The 16170-nt window shown below is 44.5% G+C and overlaps 1 protein-coding gene across 1 annotated transcript in view; it reads left to right on the top strand.

The window, feature by feature from the left end:
- cachd1 (cache domain containing 1) overlaps window positions 1-16170 on the top strand; it is a 90172-nt gene that overhangs the window by 34274 nt on the left and 39728 nt on the right. The window contains exons 2-4 of the mRNA XM_030434205.1: window positions 113-175; window positions 7398-7546; window positions 15235-15341. Coding sequence (XP_030290065.1) covers window positions 113-175; window positions 7398-7546; window positions 15235-15341 — 319 coding nt within the window. The remainder of the gene's footprint in view (window positions 1-112; window positions 176-7397; window positions 7547-15234; window positions 15342-16170) is intronic.

Genomic DNA, 16170 nt, shown 5'->3' with positions numbered 1-16170 from the left:
CCAATACTTATCCTCGGATGATGGTTTTCAGTTATTGGATCCGAATCTTCAGCATTCCTCCTGATCCAACCTAACTGTCCCTGCTTCCTTCTTCTCTCTTGTCTCCCTGCAGAGGATTTTCAACTCGTTTGTGTACACCGAGAAGACATCAAACGGAGAGACGGAAGTGCAGCAGGTGAGTAACAAAGGCTTCTCCTTTCCTGTGTGTGTGTGTGTGTGTGTGTGTGTGTGTGTGTGTGTGTGTGTGTGTGTGTGTGTGTGTGTGTGTGTGTGTGTGTGTGTGTGTGCGCGTGCCTGCTTGTGCATGCATGTGCTGTGGATGGTGTCTGTTCAATTGAACGCAGGACCACAGACGCGCTCACACATCCACTCGCCATCAGAGGGAAAGAGGGGGTTTATTAAAATTCTAGGGCTGCTGTCTCATCGGCTTTGAAGTTCTCTTTCTGTTTTTCCACTTGTCTGTCTGCCGTCTCTCTCTCTCTCTCTCTCTCTCTCTCTCTCTCTCTCTCTCTCTCCGCTCGTAATGTGAGTGCAGAGCTGCAGGCAGAAAGAACAAGAGGGCTCGAAGGAGAGAGTGCCATCTTTTAAAATTCGGCAGATTTGTTTCATATGACCTTAAAACCACGAGTCAAAATGTCTGCGCGCCTTTTTTTTTTTTTTATTATTTTGGTCCTATCTTAGGAAAACTATGCACAGAATTTCTGGCGTCCGGCGTCGAGTCAAAAACATGATTGTATGCAGGCATGCTCTGTGTGTGTGTGTGTGTGTGTGTGTGTGTGTGTGTGTGTATTTGCACTTGTGCGTCGGGGATCTTGGAAGACTGACAATAAACACGAGGCTGGTAAACAGCCACCAGCAAGAACAGACAGGCGGATGATTGTTTGTATTTCTCCTGTGACAGTATTTCTGTGTGTGCACTAGTAAATCAATCCGTGTCACTGTGTGTGTGAGAAAGGTATAGTACCGCTCACCTTCCAGAGACAGCTCAAATTGGCCCTGAGGCATTGCTGTTTCTTTGTCTCGATGGAAAAAATAGTATGCATACAACTCCTATTGTTTCAGGGCTATGGAGAGTCACGATAATTGTAACCTTTTGCCCAGGGGCCACGCTACAAAAACATCTCCCCACGGCTTGCCTTAACCTACAGAGATCTGAAAATTCCTGCTTTCCTGTTACTGAAGCCAGTCATGAATTCATAACTGTATCATATCAAAGACCCAGTATCTTAACTCAAGAGATCCTGACTACATCTGTAAACTAGATTTGTTAATCAGCACTCTGTCACGTCTGTATCTTTGTCAAGACTGCCTGTATCCATGACAACAGCTAACTTTAATGGACAAGAAAAGGTGGGTGTTGGAGCTTTAGTCTTTCGGAGAAGTTAATATTGTTGGTGGACAAGAGCATATATACTCTTTAATACAGTGTCTGGGTAATTTTCTTCTTCAACATGCTAGCAATTCTGTAAGCTTATCCAGCAGGCTAACATTTTTGTTAGCTTCTCCAACTGCTTCTCCAGTGTTAGCTTCTCCAACATGCTAAAATCATTCTTAGCTTCTCCAACATGCTAAAATCATTCTTAACTTCTCCAACATGCTAACATCGTTATTAGCTTCTCCAACATGCTAACATCGTTATTAGCTTCTCCAACATGCTAACATCGTTATTAGCTTCTCCAACATGCTAACATCGCTGTTAGCTTCTCCAAAAGGCTAACCTAAGTTTCGGTCTTCCCAGCAGGCTAACATTGATGTTAAGTTACCAATTGTGCTAACATCAATGTTTTTAAACCTGTTTGAGTAGGTCTGTCATCTTCATTGTTATTTCCATGCATCAACAGTTGTGCAGCCATTTTTGACATTTATGATTGAATTGGGGAAATGCTGTATATCATCTTATCACAGGATCACTTTCTGTAATATCAAATGTACTAAATGTCACCCAAAAGAGACATAAGTTTGGATTTTCAGTTTCTGTAATAAGGCAAGAAGCTCCTCTGCAATACGCAGGGCCTACTGAGTCTTAGGTTTTCTATTAGTGTCACATGGATTCAGTGGATGTTAATTACCAGCGGTCACGGAGCAGCTCCCACTTTGACTCATTTTTGGGTCTTTGTTTGAATAGTTTTAACCATTTTATATTGAAGGCCAGTTCATAGAGAACCCATACATTCTAGCTGGGACCCTTCTAAAGCAGACGCCAACTGATGCAGATGACAGCTCTGACAGAGTTGGCTCGTGTGCTCTCTCCGGGCAGAGGGGCTGTATCTCGGAGCCAAAGTTGAGGCTCAATTAGGAGTGGATCTGCAGAGGAAGAGAGGGCAAGGGGCTGCAGAGAGGAGCCACCGGCCTCTGAGACAAGTTCCTCCTCTGGAAATACATTATTCAGGGAGACACGCAGACATCTGTCCCTTTGTAATGACACCAGCTCCCCCCTCTCTCTGGTGTTGAGTCGGTTCCTGTGTATTCTCTCAATCCAGACAGAACCAAGAATTTATTCTGCTTGTTTTACTCGTTGACATGTGCTGTCAGAGTGGAACTACTGGCGGCCAGTGTTTTTACACTGGTCCACCATTCACACGGCTCAGTGGCCTTTAATTTCATCATCTGCCAAAGCTTTAACACAACTATGTTTATTAAAGCATGTCCCCACATTAGGTGTTGACAGAGCGGTACACAGTTTGTGCATTGTGTGTTGACAGTGTTAAGGTTATCAGCTACAGCCCAGGTAGACGTAGCACTCCAACAGTGACATTTAAGTAATAGGGGGGGGAGAGGACATCCCGAAATGCTTCCATTCAAGTGAAAAATGAGATTTCACCCCTTTTCAGCTCCACGCTGCTGACATGTTTGTGTTAACCATTTTTATTATGTTCCTACATTTACTCCTGCATCGACGACATCACTCACAGGCATAAGACCATCGCTCCTTCCAACATGCCAATCGTCTTTGCCATTTCAGATCTTGCCATTTAAAGCATATAAACAGTCAGTAAACAGCCTCAGCTTGACATCAAATACAAGAAGATAGGCATTTAGCTATGACAGTTTATCTTGCTGCAAGATACATTTTTTTGGTTCATTCCACAAGATAGTGGCTGTAAATACAACTCTTCAAAAGTGGTAATTTCCCCTGACTGTATCCCGCCTCTGAGCATCATTATAGAGGTTTTGCCTTCCACAGCAGAGAAGTAAGCATGAGGCGAACAAAGTCAGAATTGTGGAAGTTCAACAGACCTTTAAGGCAATCATTGGAAGCAATGCGTTACCTTCACACACTGGTGAAAATGCAAATAAATTCAGTTAGTTTAAGGAGAAGTGCGTTATGTGTAGTATCCCCAAACTAACCTTAACCCTGAATTCTAAAGTAGGGTTGGTCTTCCCATAATCACCACTGCCAGCAGTGACTGTGGTGGAAGGCTGACTGGCAAACCTCAAACACAAGATTTCAGGGTGCACCCGTTCCGCTCACTCCAGATATGCGGTCGAAAAACCAATCCCACTGGGTGCTGCAAACCCTAAAAAGCCGGCTGGATGGGTCGGAGGGTGGAGAGAGGAGCCCTGTGTTTTGGAGAGTGTGGTTAATCTGCAGAGCGCAGGTTTGCTTTGGCTGCACTGTGGCAGCACTGTAACTGAAGCTTTAACTTGCGCGGCTCGAAGTTTCTGGTTTCTCTTAAGTCACTCTGTTAAAAGTCGAGGCTTACTTTCTCTCCCTCTCTCTCCCTCACCCCCCAGCTATGGAAACACTCCTCAGCTGAACACTGGCCCATTTTCCCCTTTTTAATGCAAAGTCCTCTGCAGCTAATTGCCACGCTGCAATGCATGGACTTTACTGTGTGTGGGGGGAGTACTACGTTTGTGTGTTTAACTTTATGTACGTGTGTGAGAGCGCGCATGTTGGTGTCTAGGCATGTGAGTGTGTTTGTGTGTGTGTGTGTGTGTGTTCCTTGTGGTGGAGTAGGAGTAATTGTGGGCTGTGCTTCAGGCCCCTGTTAAAACCCCTAATATGAATAGCGGCCGGCTGATTAGGTGTACAGGCGGTCAGTGGGTCGCGGTACGCTTCCCTGTTCCTGCCTTGAATCACGGCCCTTTTGCAGGCACCGGTAATTATGGGACGAGAACAAAGGGAGTCCAGTTACTGTGGAAAGAAGCCTTTTCCTGTATTCAACCAGGCTCGGTAGGTAACTTACAATGGCTTTGGGAAAAGTGTTCAGAGCGCAGCCATTTATAGACAGGTTGGTTTTTTTTGTGCTATTTGTGTCGTCGATGCACACACACACACACACACACACACACAATACACAACGATGATTTCTGTGAATTTTCTAATCTGAAACGAAGAGGAATTTGATCGGACCTCACCCGTGTCAAAATCTGCTGAATGGTCATGATTGCAAGCTCTCTTTTTATAAACTTAAATCAATTTGATTTGCCTGCGAGCTTAGAGTGTCAGACCGATTTAAACAGTGTTGGTTTCTGCCCCCAAGAAACTGTTGAATAAAGCCAATAAGTTTTGCTGAACAAACGGTCTGTACGGCCTGAATCCAATCAGATAACGTCATGAAACACACAGTGTAACTCGTTAACGCACAGAGAGAAAATACTGCTACTTTTATAGATTCACTGAAACAATTTACTAAAGTTTTGTCTGAGTAAAAAAATTATTTTGTGATGATAGTTAAATGCCCAGACATCCAGCTGTATAACCAATATTACCGAAAGAGTTCAAGCCCTGTCTACTTTCTCACCTGTGCACACTGAAAAGGTCTTCTTGTTGAGTTAATAACATATGCTTTGCTTCTCAATATTTATGTGGTCACAGATCAGACTAAGTGGGGGACTGAAAGCTCCATTAAACCAAAAACAAATCAGTAACTGCAAGAGTTTGGTTCTCTAACAGATTGTGAGTAAACCTGTGGATCATGTGACAGTTTTCAAGTTAAGAGGATAATCCGTAACAGATCACATGCACGTGACGTTGAAGATTAAGTGGATATCAGTTCCTCACTATATTCCAACACCTCCTTTATGCGACGCGTTTTGGCAAAAGAAAGCAAGAACAGGAACCTGTTGTGAAGAGCCAGTGGTGGTGCGCTGGTTATTAATGTCCCCCCCCCCCCCCCGGGAGGCGGCTGCAGAGCTGGTTATTGGTTTCCCCGGAGGAGCTGGAACCCTGTTTTGAAAGAGCACTGTGAGACGTGTGCTCGACCAGAACCAGAGGAAGAAAGACAAAGTGTAATGTATGCATGTCCAGCGACTGCATTAAGGGCCCCAGCAAACACTGATTGAATTGGCTGTTTTGCCTTTGTTTAGAAACACTTACTTTCTCCTTCCGGCGATCTGGTTTTCATGCATTTTAATGGCAAAGTACAACGTATGCTCAGTAGGAGCAAGCACGGACCTCACACCCGATTATTGTCTCTTCTTCTCGCCGAACGATGAAGGGCGTGCTGCGGTGTGGAAATGCAGAGTTGTTGTTTGTTTTTCCAGCCGCAGGCATCCATCACTCGGCCGTGCCTTTAACAGTGATTGATTTCACACTTAGTACAGCCTGACTTCTGGGCATCTTTGATTTTGCTTTGCTTCATTTGTGGTTATTAAGTTGTGTTTGTTCGTCTGGATGTTCAGAGCTGAGTGAATGTGCATATGAAAATATCCGGCTCACACCTACCTGTGTCTGCAGTCACCTTTTCAACCAGAGCTGCCGGGAAATGTATAAGTGTAGATGTAATGAAGGTGTCGTAGGTGGCTCTGCCTGCACCCATGTAGAAGTCTCGTGTTTGTGTTTATTTTAAGGGTCCGCCTTTAGGAACACATTGAAGTCCAGCTGGTCTTCCCGGGGTAAACGTCCATGCTGTCATTGTTGCTAAAAGAGGGCTAAAATTAGAAGTTCGCTATTTATATTCAAAACATAAATACAGAGGAGAAAGCAGAGATCACAGTGGAAGGATAAAACATAGACGGGGGAGGGGGGGGGGGGGGGGGGGGGGGGGAGCTCTCTGCAGCGAAGAAAATAAATTGAGCGAAATGTTTGAGAAAACCAGAACTTGAATAAGCAGAAAGTAAGATACAGTAAAGAGGAGCGACAGAAAAAGCTTTTATGTGGTAAGAGACGAGCAGGTCCCGGTCAGCTTTATTTATTCAGCTGTGTTTACAATTTTTATGCATATAGCCAATTAAAAACCAGCAAACAGAGGAGGGAAGACGGGGGGGGGGGGGGAACAAATGAAAGCAGCCGAAATATTCTGACATTGTGATGAACTGTACAAATGTTTGTGTGTATGAGGTTACGTCTCCATATCGAAGCGATTGGTGACAGTAGTGTGTGAAGCATTGTTCCTGAGATGTTTGACCTTTAAAAAATGATGTGGAGATAAACCGTACAGCAAAAAAATACAAACAAAACAATAGCGGGAATTTTAAAACTTGTACTACTGTCTGCACAAAGCATAATTGTAGCCCCATAACACACCAAAGTTAGGAAGACAGTGGGGTGGGTTTGTGTTTGTTCTTCAGGGTCGCGTTATTCCCACAAACATGTGCTATTAATGTGCAACACCTCGCAGCCTCGGTTAACAAAACCCAACTTGTAATCACTGCTTTTACGAGGTGACAATACCAAATGAGCCGTCTTTGAAGAGGCTTATGAAAGTTTCAGCAACATTGACCCGCCTGCCTTTGTTTGGATGTGTGTGCGCTCACTCGCGTAGATACTTTATTCTTTAAGCCGATCCCCATTAGCTTCCACAAAGTGTTAGCTCGTCTTTCTGGGGGTCCAGGCAGAACAAGATCGATAAAAAGAAAACAGTGTTACGTGCTGTCAGTGGTGGAGAGAAATGTCACTTTACTGCAGACACAGAAGCAACCAGTGAATACACAGAATGATCACACATTTTGTGTGTGTGTGTGTGTGTGTGTGTGTGTGGGTGTGTGTGTGTGTGTGTGTGTGTGTGAGATAACAGTAATAATTGGGAGACTTATTATACCCAGTCTGCTCTAATTGGTCAGCTCACACACGCCAGAAGAGAGGTCACATGGTGGCGTTGTGTGATGTCACAAAGTCACAGGATTAAACTGGGGCTACTGACGAGGCGTTTCAGGAGCAATGTTTTCTGTGGGAGAGAGGGGCTTCTCTTGGTGCGGACGTTGACCTTTTTAAACTGTATTTTACGTGCGCAAGAACACGTATAAAACACAGAAGCAGAGGAAAAACAAAATACTGTCTCCTTGGAGCTTTAAAGTTTGTCAGGTCTCAGTGGGGGCTGGATAATATCCCATCTAGCCTGGAGAGCGAAAGGGTTCTTGATCAGTCTTGCAGATGCTAAAAAAAAGGAAACGGGACTTCCATTTAGGCGTCACCACTAATAACAGTCTGTGTTTGTGTTTCTTTTGTGCAGCTGGCCAAGAAGATCCGTGAAAAGTTCAACCGCTACCTGGATGTGGTGAACAGGAACAAACAGGTGGTGGAGGCCTCGTACACCGCCCACCTCACCTCTCCGCTCACTGCCATACAGGACTGCTGCTCCATACCTGCATCCATGATGGAGTGAGTACCTTTCTCCTCAACGCACACACACACACACACACACACGCACACACTTCTCTTGCGCTCTGTCTCTCTCATAACACTCTCACAATGGTCTCTGCTGGAGGTTCCCTCTCTGTAAGCCCACCTCCCACTGTTAGCACCTGCACCCAGCTCTCCATACGTCGCTTTATGCTTCAACTGCACACACACACAAATCCCCGTCTCCCCTTTGTTTCAACACGTTTTGATCACCATTGGATTACATCACGTAATTTACAGCCTTGAGCAGTGCTGGCACGCTCTGATATTTGGCAGCTACCTTAATTTCAGAACCTATTCAAGCAGTCAGTAGTCGTGCCAGTTGTTGCTTTGCTGCAGTGTACCCTTGATATTAAAAAGTTTTATGGTGCTTGGAGCCCAGGGAGGCAGGGAGATGTTGGGGCTTTGTTTATAATGAGGTCTTTTGATGCCTGGAGGATTTGATGACTGTCTGCATCCACTTGTATTAACTAGATTTTTCGATTTCATCATGAAACTTGTCATTGTTGCTAATGACAATATGAACAAAATTCAATTTTAGCGTGTTATCCTGGTTTTGTTTCTTCTTCTTCTTCTTCTTCTTCTTCTTCTTCTTCTTCTTCTTCTTCTTCTCCTTCTCCTTCTCCTTCCATGAGGCTTTGTGGAAAGGGTGCCCACATGCTGTAAGAGTTTAAAATTTCCCCATCCTGTACACCCAGCTTTTCAGCCAATCGCCAACTCCAGCAGGCAAAAACACAGTTCAAAGCTGAGCTCAGAGAGAGAGAGAGCTGCTTTCAGTTCTAATCTACAGAGCCACAGCTGTCTCTACCCCCCCCCCTTCCATTTCTGTCTATCTCCCTCCCCTTTATCAACCGATGTAACCAGTTATTGCTCTCTGAAGTTTTGGCGCCGCAGACTTCACAGGCTGCAAGGTCACCTGCCCTTTCTCCAGTCGAGCAGAGAGGAGGCCGCCTGGCTCGGGGCCACCGGCCACCTGTAGCCGAATCATGCACATGACATACTGTACATGAGTTCAGCAGTTGTTCACGCGCAAACATGTTGTTTTAACACCCAGACATATGCAGTCTAAACCCTGGATTGACAGCTTTGAGAGACAGTTTATATAAGAGAGATATTATATAAGACTGTGGAAGGAAGGATGGAAAGATGCAGAGGGAGTCGCATGGGTAGTGGTGGTGGTGGTGGTGGGTGGTGGTGGGGAGATCATGGACATACCAAACTGAAGCTGAGTCTGACAGATCCCTGAACTTCAAAGGATCTTCCTCAGGGGAGGAAAAAGACACGGAGCTCTCCTGCTTTCATTTTTTTGGGTTTATGTGGGGTAGTGAGAAACTTTCAGGAGCAGTATGTAGAATATTTCAGCTCTCTCTCTTCCCGAGTGCTGCACATCATGAAAGTTAGCTGAAGGAACATGCACAGGGTTCGATATATTCCGACCGAATGTCTAAAACTGCTTAAGTTATTGAACGCTAACAAAAGCGTTGCTGTACATAAAATTATCAGTAATTCTTGAACAATTGATTACCAGCAGATTGTTTAGCTTTTTGCACATCCATCAGCATCTGTGAATATGCTGGCTGGCACACAATAAGAACTTAAAGCACATCTTTGGCATGCCTAGGCTGTAAGTAAATCTGGTACGTACTTTGTCTGCCAGAGAGAACAGACAGGTTTATCTTTCAGCAGTAAGATGCCCTGCTCTTTACATGTCCCGGCCAGAAATCAGGAGATCCTTATCACAGATATCCTCTATTATGTGCGTTATGAGGGGAAAAAGGCTGTTTGCTGATGTTTGATTATCGGATTTTTTTAAACTCTCAAATGCAAGTACTGGTAATAGCCTCAACCATCCAGTATCGGCCGTGCTGTATATGATTAAACATTTTGAGCAAATGGGTCAAGTTCAATACAGCTGTGATCAACTGCAGTGTAACTAGTTCATTTCCTCCCAAGGATTTCTTTTGAATACGTTCCCAGTCTCGCTTGCAAGGCAGTTAAAAGAACAGCTCACCCCAAAAATTAAAATCCAGTCATCATCTACTCATCCCCATGGCGACAAGAAATAGAGCAAAGTTTAGTTGTCATGAAAACATTTCTAGAGCTTCACGGTAGAACGGCGCTGCAGCACTCTCCTGAACAAGTTTTGGTGCGATCTGTTCCTTTAATAAAGAAATAACATGCAGAACAAAAAGGTTTGAATAGAAGACGAAGGAAAATGGACATGGAAGGCCTCCTGTTCCTGGTTGATCAGGAATCCATGCCTGAATCGGGACAGGATTTCCCTCCCTGTGGTCCTCTTCAGAGTGTCCTTCATTAGTCTCGGGCATCAGCTGCTTCTGGGGGTCTCAGTCAGGTCAGCCAGTTTAGAGGGGGATCAGGTGGTTCACAGGGTGTCTATGTCTGTTAGCTGTCAAGCTAGCAGGCTATCATTTCACAGGGAGGCCACAGAGGGCAGTGCTTAGTGCCCGGTGGTATGCTTTAATCACTGCCTGCTCTCAACGACAGGCTGTGCCTGAAAATAGCAAATGTATGTGACTGGGAGAGTTGGTGTCTGTGCATGTGTGTTTGTATGTTTATATTTTTAACATGCTCCAGGTGCTCGTTTCAACAGTTCCACTGATATGCAGTTGTAAAAGTGAGAAGTGTGCTTGGGAGCAGCCCAGATGGCATTTAACGGTCTCATTTCAACAGTAGTTCAAGAGGAGATAAACTGTAAATGGACTGCGCAAGGAAAATGCCATTCAAACGATCCTGAGTCCTCTGGAGAGGCAAACACACAGCCACCTGCCGAAATAGAAAACGAGAAATGTGGTGGGAAACAAAACATGGCAAGGTGTCCCTGAAGACGACCGGGCCTGTCCAGCCGCCTGCGGGCGAGCCCACATCACAGGGTTTGACCCAAAGTTTGTTAAACCTCAGTGTTTTTCCCTATGAGTGAGTCTCAAATAGCACCTGTGGTCTCAAACAAATCCTCAGTATTTTTACATTTTTAGGTCAAGATGTAGATGAAAAGTGACCCATTGTGACGGTTACTGATTATCCTGAAGAAATATAACAGTTATTAAAATATTTACTCAAAACTAACCTCATGGTGCTGCTTTACGTACAGTCGGTGCCATAACTACCTCAGTTACTGTGTCTAGAACAGTTTAAAGAAATAGTAATTGCAACCACGTTCCTTTTTGTGGCAGATGCTGATCTCTCTCCATGAATCAGGACTTGACTTTCCAACCCCATAGACATCCGAGATGCAACGTCATGAAACTACATATAAACTACAAATATAAACTAAAACTACGGTTTGTATTTGAGACGACTGAGATGGCAGCCCGGCACGACGCACGACATTGCTGTGTCCCAACACAGCAGAGTCGCCAACATTTTCCAAGCGTCCGGGCTGCTAAACAGAACACCAGATGCCTAACTACTCCGGTGCGCGGCAGGAGTGCTCTGTGGTAATATCATATGAGGGATGATATTGCAGAAGTTCCAGTGCATTGACTTGTAAATTAAACATAAAGATTAAAGACAACATAGTGCTAATGCAGAGCTCCCGTTACTTCGGAGGAATTCTCACCATCTGAGCTCCTGGCAGATTTACGGTCCAGATCAAGAGTATATGTGGCACCAGCGAGCAGCCTCTCAGAGTTAAGAGCTTCAAGATCGAGCTGATGTTCCGGTTGCTCATTCAGCACGGGGATGATACCGCTCTTTGCACATTAGAGATGGAGATGGCAGAATACCAGGCAGGTTGCGTTGGGGGTGGTGGGGGGGGGGGGGGGGGGGGGGGGGTTTGTTTAAGTGACCTCAGCAGGTGTAAATGTCCTGCCACGATCAGACCTTCTTTTCTTTCCCCACATGCCTCTGTTAATGTCAACCTCTTCCTCTTACCTTGTTCACTCTTCTCTTTTTTTGTTGCTCCTTCCTTGCCTCCCTCAAACTGTTCCCTTTCTTCCATGCCTCCATTTCTTTAGTCCTGCATCTAGCTTTTTTACTCCTTGAAAAACTCCCTTCCCTGTCTTTATTCCCCCTGATTTAATATTCAAGGACAGAATAAGCAGTGAGGAGGGCTTCAGGTGTCCACTATCTGGCCTGTCTTCAGTACTTGCAATTCTATTCAAGCTTATACATACATTTTCAATAGTGTCTCTAGTATAATTATCCCTCAGCACATACATGCAGTTATGCAGCGAGATCGCTTTAAAATCTAGTCGCGTTTTCAGTAATGCCGGGAAGAAAACCAGCAGGCTATCACCATTAAACATCATTATTAAGTCTTTCTAAAAACATCTAGAAACATAGGTAACCTGCTAAACATGCACATAGAGTGCACAGGAATAAACAGTTCAATCAACTGTTACTTGATGGTTAGCAGTAAAATGAACAAAGAAAGACAACGGGTTCATTCATAGATGGTTACTTCAAGTGCCAGTGCGTACTCGGCCACAAACACTCTCTCGGTGTAGAGCTTTAGACTCTATCTACAGACAGAATTCCAACAATGGCGTTTTGGGCAGCAGATAAAATACGTCCTTCAATATTTGTTGAGCCACAAATCTGACAAAATGGCGGTCGTCCCAACGTCACTTTGACTGCTGTTGGACCCTGTTAGTAGAGGTTGCTAATAGCAACAGACTGTTGATGACGGAGCACTGAGTGATTATGGGACCTTGATACAACAAAAAGCCGTCATAATATTCCTTACTTATTCCTTGACTTCCACATGATTTTGCGTTACTTGCTAAATCATTGTTTTAAATTGTATGATATTGAAAGGTGTTGCTAATATTTCATCTGCCTCCATTTCCGCAGATAAGGGAAGCCAAAATATCAGAAACCCCCCCTCGGTTCAGTTCAGTTCAGTTCAGTCAGGATCAGAATCAAGTGGAGCTTTTTTTTATCCGGTGTCGATTATAAAGTCCACTTTGCATGTTGATATCACAATGAAATCTGTTTGGACAGCACTGTCTTTAAGCACTCTCCATTCTGCCGCTAGCATGCTGCCTGCTGCACCGCTGCTGTTCACTGAGGGATCGCAAACACATTTAGAAAGGGTATTACTCTTGACGTCGGCGCTCGCACAACAGCCAGCCTCTTCAAGGTAATTGTGCACAGTGGGCTTTTTTGAATGGCGTATGATTGCCTCCTCAGTTGGATATACATGGCTCCTGCTGCAGGTTACAGCTTACTATAATGGATTTATATAAACAGTGGACGGCTGGTGCTGCTGAGCACAGCAGGTGTTGCCTTATTCAGAGGGCTATAAGACACTGGCCGTCATGTTTTTCCTCCTGTGTCTGACTGAAGATTTGTATTTGCAGAATTGTAAAAAAAAAACTCGCAAGACCTCCTTTGGTTTCTCAAGAATGGATGAATTGTATATTTTTCAGTCTCATGTTGGGTTAAAAAGCAGAGAGAAAATGTCAGGTTTCAGTCAGAATTCATAGAAACATCAGTCATTTGCCATTTGTATCTTTCTCAAGGACACTCACAGACCTAATTATGATGCATGCTCAATTGTCTTCAGGATCATTTTATCGTCACTGCATAGAGGAATATCCCTTTTGGGAGGTATGGTAATCAAGCAATCATTCCTACAATGCATTATTAATATGCGTGTTCGTTGGGAGAATTATTTAAAGCAGCGAGCTTTCCTGTTGGAACATTTATGGAGAGGAGTTTGGATTTACACGATTATTAGTTTATATTCTGTAAATCAGATCAGGCTGGTGTTGTTGGTTTATTTTGCATGCGTCTGTCTCTTTTTTTTTGTTCACCCTCATTAAGATGTCTGATCAGCCTCAGCCTCCTCCCTGCTCCCCCCCCTCCCTCTCTCTCTCTCTCTCTCTGTCTTCCCCTCTCCCGCTCTCTCATATGTTTTTTTGATGTGGAATTCAAAGCGGCTGCAAATGTATTTTTTATCTGGCACACATTTTGCTGAGCGTCCTGCCCAGCCCCTCTATGCAAAGCGGGTTGAAGGAGAATGGTAATGACTTTGGCCTTATGGGACTCGAAATGAGTGAAGTTCAAATGGAGCCTGTACATCAGAGCACCTGTCAATCAAACCAGCCCACTGCCAGGTCTGCAAGCATAGGGAGCCAAAGAGTGTGTGCCGAGTGTGTGTGTGTGTGTGTGTGTGTGTGTGTGTGTGTGTTCAAACGTGCACATGTGTGTCTGTACTTTGCTTAGCCGGAGGAAGGGAGGGGTGGGTGCTGTAGTTGGAGGGATGGAAGGATCAAAGCACCCAGGCTTGGTGCAGTGCAGAGCGGGCTGCTCCTCTGCATGCCTCCCCTTTTGTCCGCTCTTAACTCCAGAGATATGTGCTCTCAGGAAACTGGGCTTTACCATCAATGCGCACACACACACGCACACAAGAGACGAGACATTTTAAAATACCTTAACGCTAAAACAACTGACTGCAAGATGAGATGTGTGGAGACGTCATGTGTAAAAACCATGCATTTTAAGATGTGCTGATTGCAACACTGGTCTCGTTCTCCTGACCCCTCTTTAACACATTTGTGTGTGTGTGTGTGTGCTGAAGGACAGCAGGGCTTTACTGGGCAGCATCTTCTACACCACGGCAGAGGCTCTTTACAGGGGCCACTTGGAGTGCAAGTAAGCAGCCCTGCTGCGATAACGACTAACATGACACTTTTGAACAATTCCGTTGTTGATTACGAGCTCATTCAGATTGCAGATAAAGGGAGTGATGCCGATCCCCTCTCTGTCTCTGTCAAAGCTTTGCCAGCCATCAGAGACGTTTCCTCGGTGCTAACAGTCCCATTATTTATTACATGAAAGAGAGAGTGTGCTAGAAAGTATTGCTGTTTAGTGCAAAATCAAATTAAGAATTATGATAATCACACCACAGAGACAGTGTGGTTGACGAAGAGGTTTGGTGAAAGATTTACATTTCATGGCTCATTAATACTTAATAAATCACAATGCCACAAAGCTTGGGAGTCATGAAGCATGAGCAATCCGACTGACTGCATCAGCCCTGTTGTATCATTTTGAAGCTGACGTGACTGATTCAAATGTCTAAATCAACTCTTTTAGAATTTTTCTCTGATCATAGTCGCCAGGTCCCGATTTCATCCTCGAATGACACAACCCTGAACTGGACTATAGGTGTATTAAGAGATTGAGCAGGCAGCCTTTCCTACAATCACATTCAGATGTATTCCGGGAACTGGGTATGAGCTTCACTGGGAGAAAAACAGAATTCCAGCAGCTTTCTGTGGAAAATATTATTCATTTGCCCTAACTTCGACTTTTATATGAGGTCTGGGCAACAGATGATACAGCCGCCATTACAATTCAGCTCAAATGAAACAAGCAGGGGCTATTAGTTTCAACAGATGTTTCACGTAATTGGATTAGCTTCGCGGTTTCACGTAGATTTATTCAACGGTTGTGTAAATCGCATTCTCAGTCAAGAGAAACACGACGTCAGAGGTATTCCAGTTTTGGTTTTTATTGGAAACAAAGCGGTGGAATAGTAAACCTGTTTAGTGCTGAGAGAAACGTCAGCGCCGCTCCACCAACAAATGAGCCGGACACGCTCTATAAATTTCTCAAATGTTGCCTGTTTGTGTGTTTGTGTGTTGTGTGTTGTGTGTGTGTGTGTGTGTGTGTGTGTGTGTGTGTGTGTGTGTGTGTAGGTTTGATGGAAACTTCAATACCAACGTCTCCAAGACCATCTGCTGCGACAGACTTTCCCCCACCGTCAACAGCCGAGCGTTCAACCCTGGACGGGACCTCAACTCAGGTTTGTTAGGCGCACACACACACACACACACACACACACACACACACACACACACACACACACACACACACACACACACACACACCAGATGAGGCACACAAACTGACCTGGTTTAACAAATGTAACATGCTACACAAAGCTAAAGGTATTTAAACTTTGGAATCTGTGGACTGCATGCCAAATGCTGAATAACTTACCAGCGTTTGCCATGGAAACAGTTTTTAATTTAGAAGTTTTGTTATCTTTTCTATTCTTCGTCATCTGAAATGTTTTAAAAAAAAAGAAAAAAAAAGAGAGGACACTGATCTGAGATAGAAATAATTAGCTGTGCACTTCTAGACAAGATGATTTTCCAGTCTCTTCTGCGCTTCCTCGCTCACACTTTCTTCCCTCTCTCTTTCCGGCTCTCATCCGTGTGTTTTTTCTCTCTTCCCTCCCTTTGATTTCAAAATGATTTTTATAGCCGGAGATCAAATGCGCTCGGTTGACTTTGAACTCCTTTCTGCAATCGGCGGGATGTGTTTTTTATCGTCTTGTTGTTGGAGGGCTCTGTCAGTTCTGTCCTCACGTCACCTCAGATGGAAATCGCATCAGCCGTCACAAAAACCAGGCGTGTGTCGGTGTTGTTGTGGCACATACATCCAACCTCAGCCTCGAAAGTCATACGGGAGACAACATTGGAGAACAGTTCGATGGTGTTCTCGCTGCTCCCTGCTTCACATTGTGTCAGCACATTGCACGACATTGCGATGCAAAAACCCACATGTGCCTGCACCGCATATGTCGGTCTGCATCTGATTAGGAAGAAAATGGACCAAGTTGCCCAAAA

The sequence above is a fragment of the Sparus aurata genome, chromosome 11 (assembly GCF_900880675.1).
Source record: "Sparus aurata chromosome 11, fSpaAur1.1, whole genome shotgun sequence".
Lineage (NCBI taxonomy): Eukaryota > Metazoa > Chordata > Actinopteri > Spariformes > Sparidae > Sparus > Sparus aurata.
This window is presented reverse-complemented; position numbering and strand designations above follow the sequence as displayed.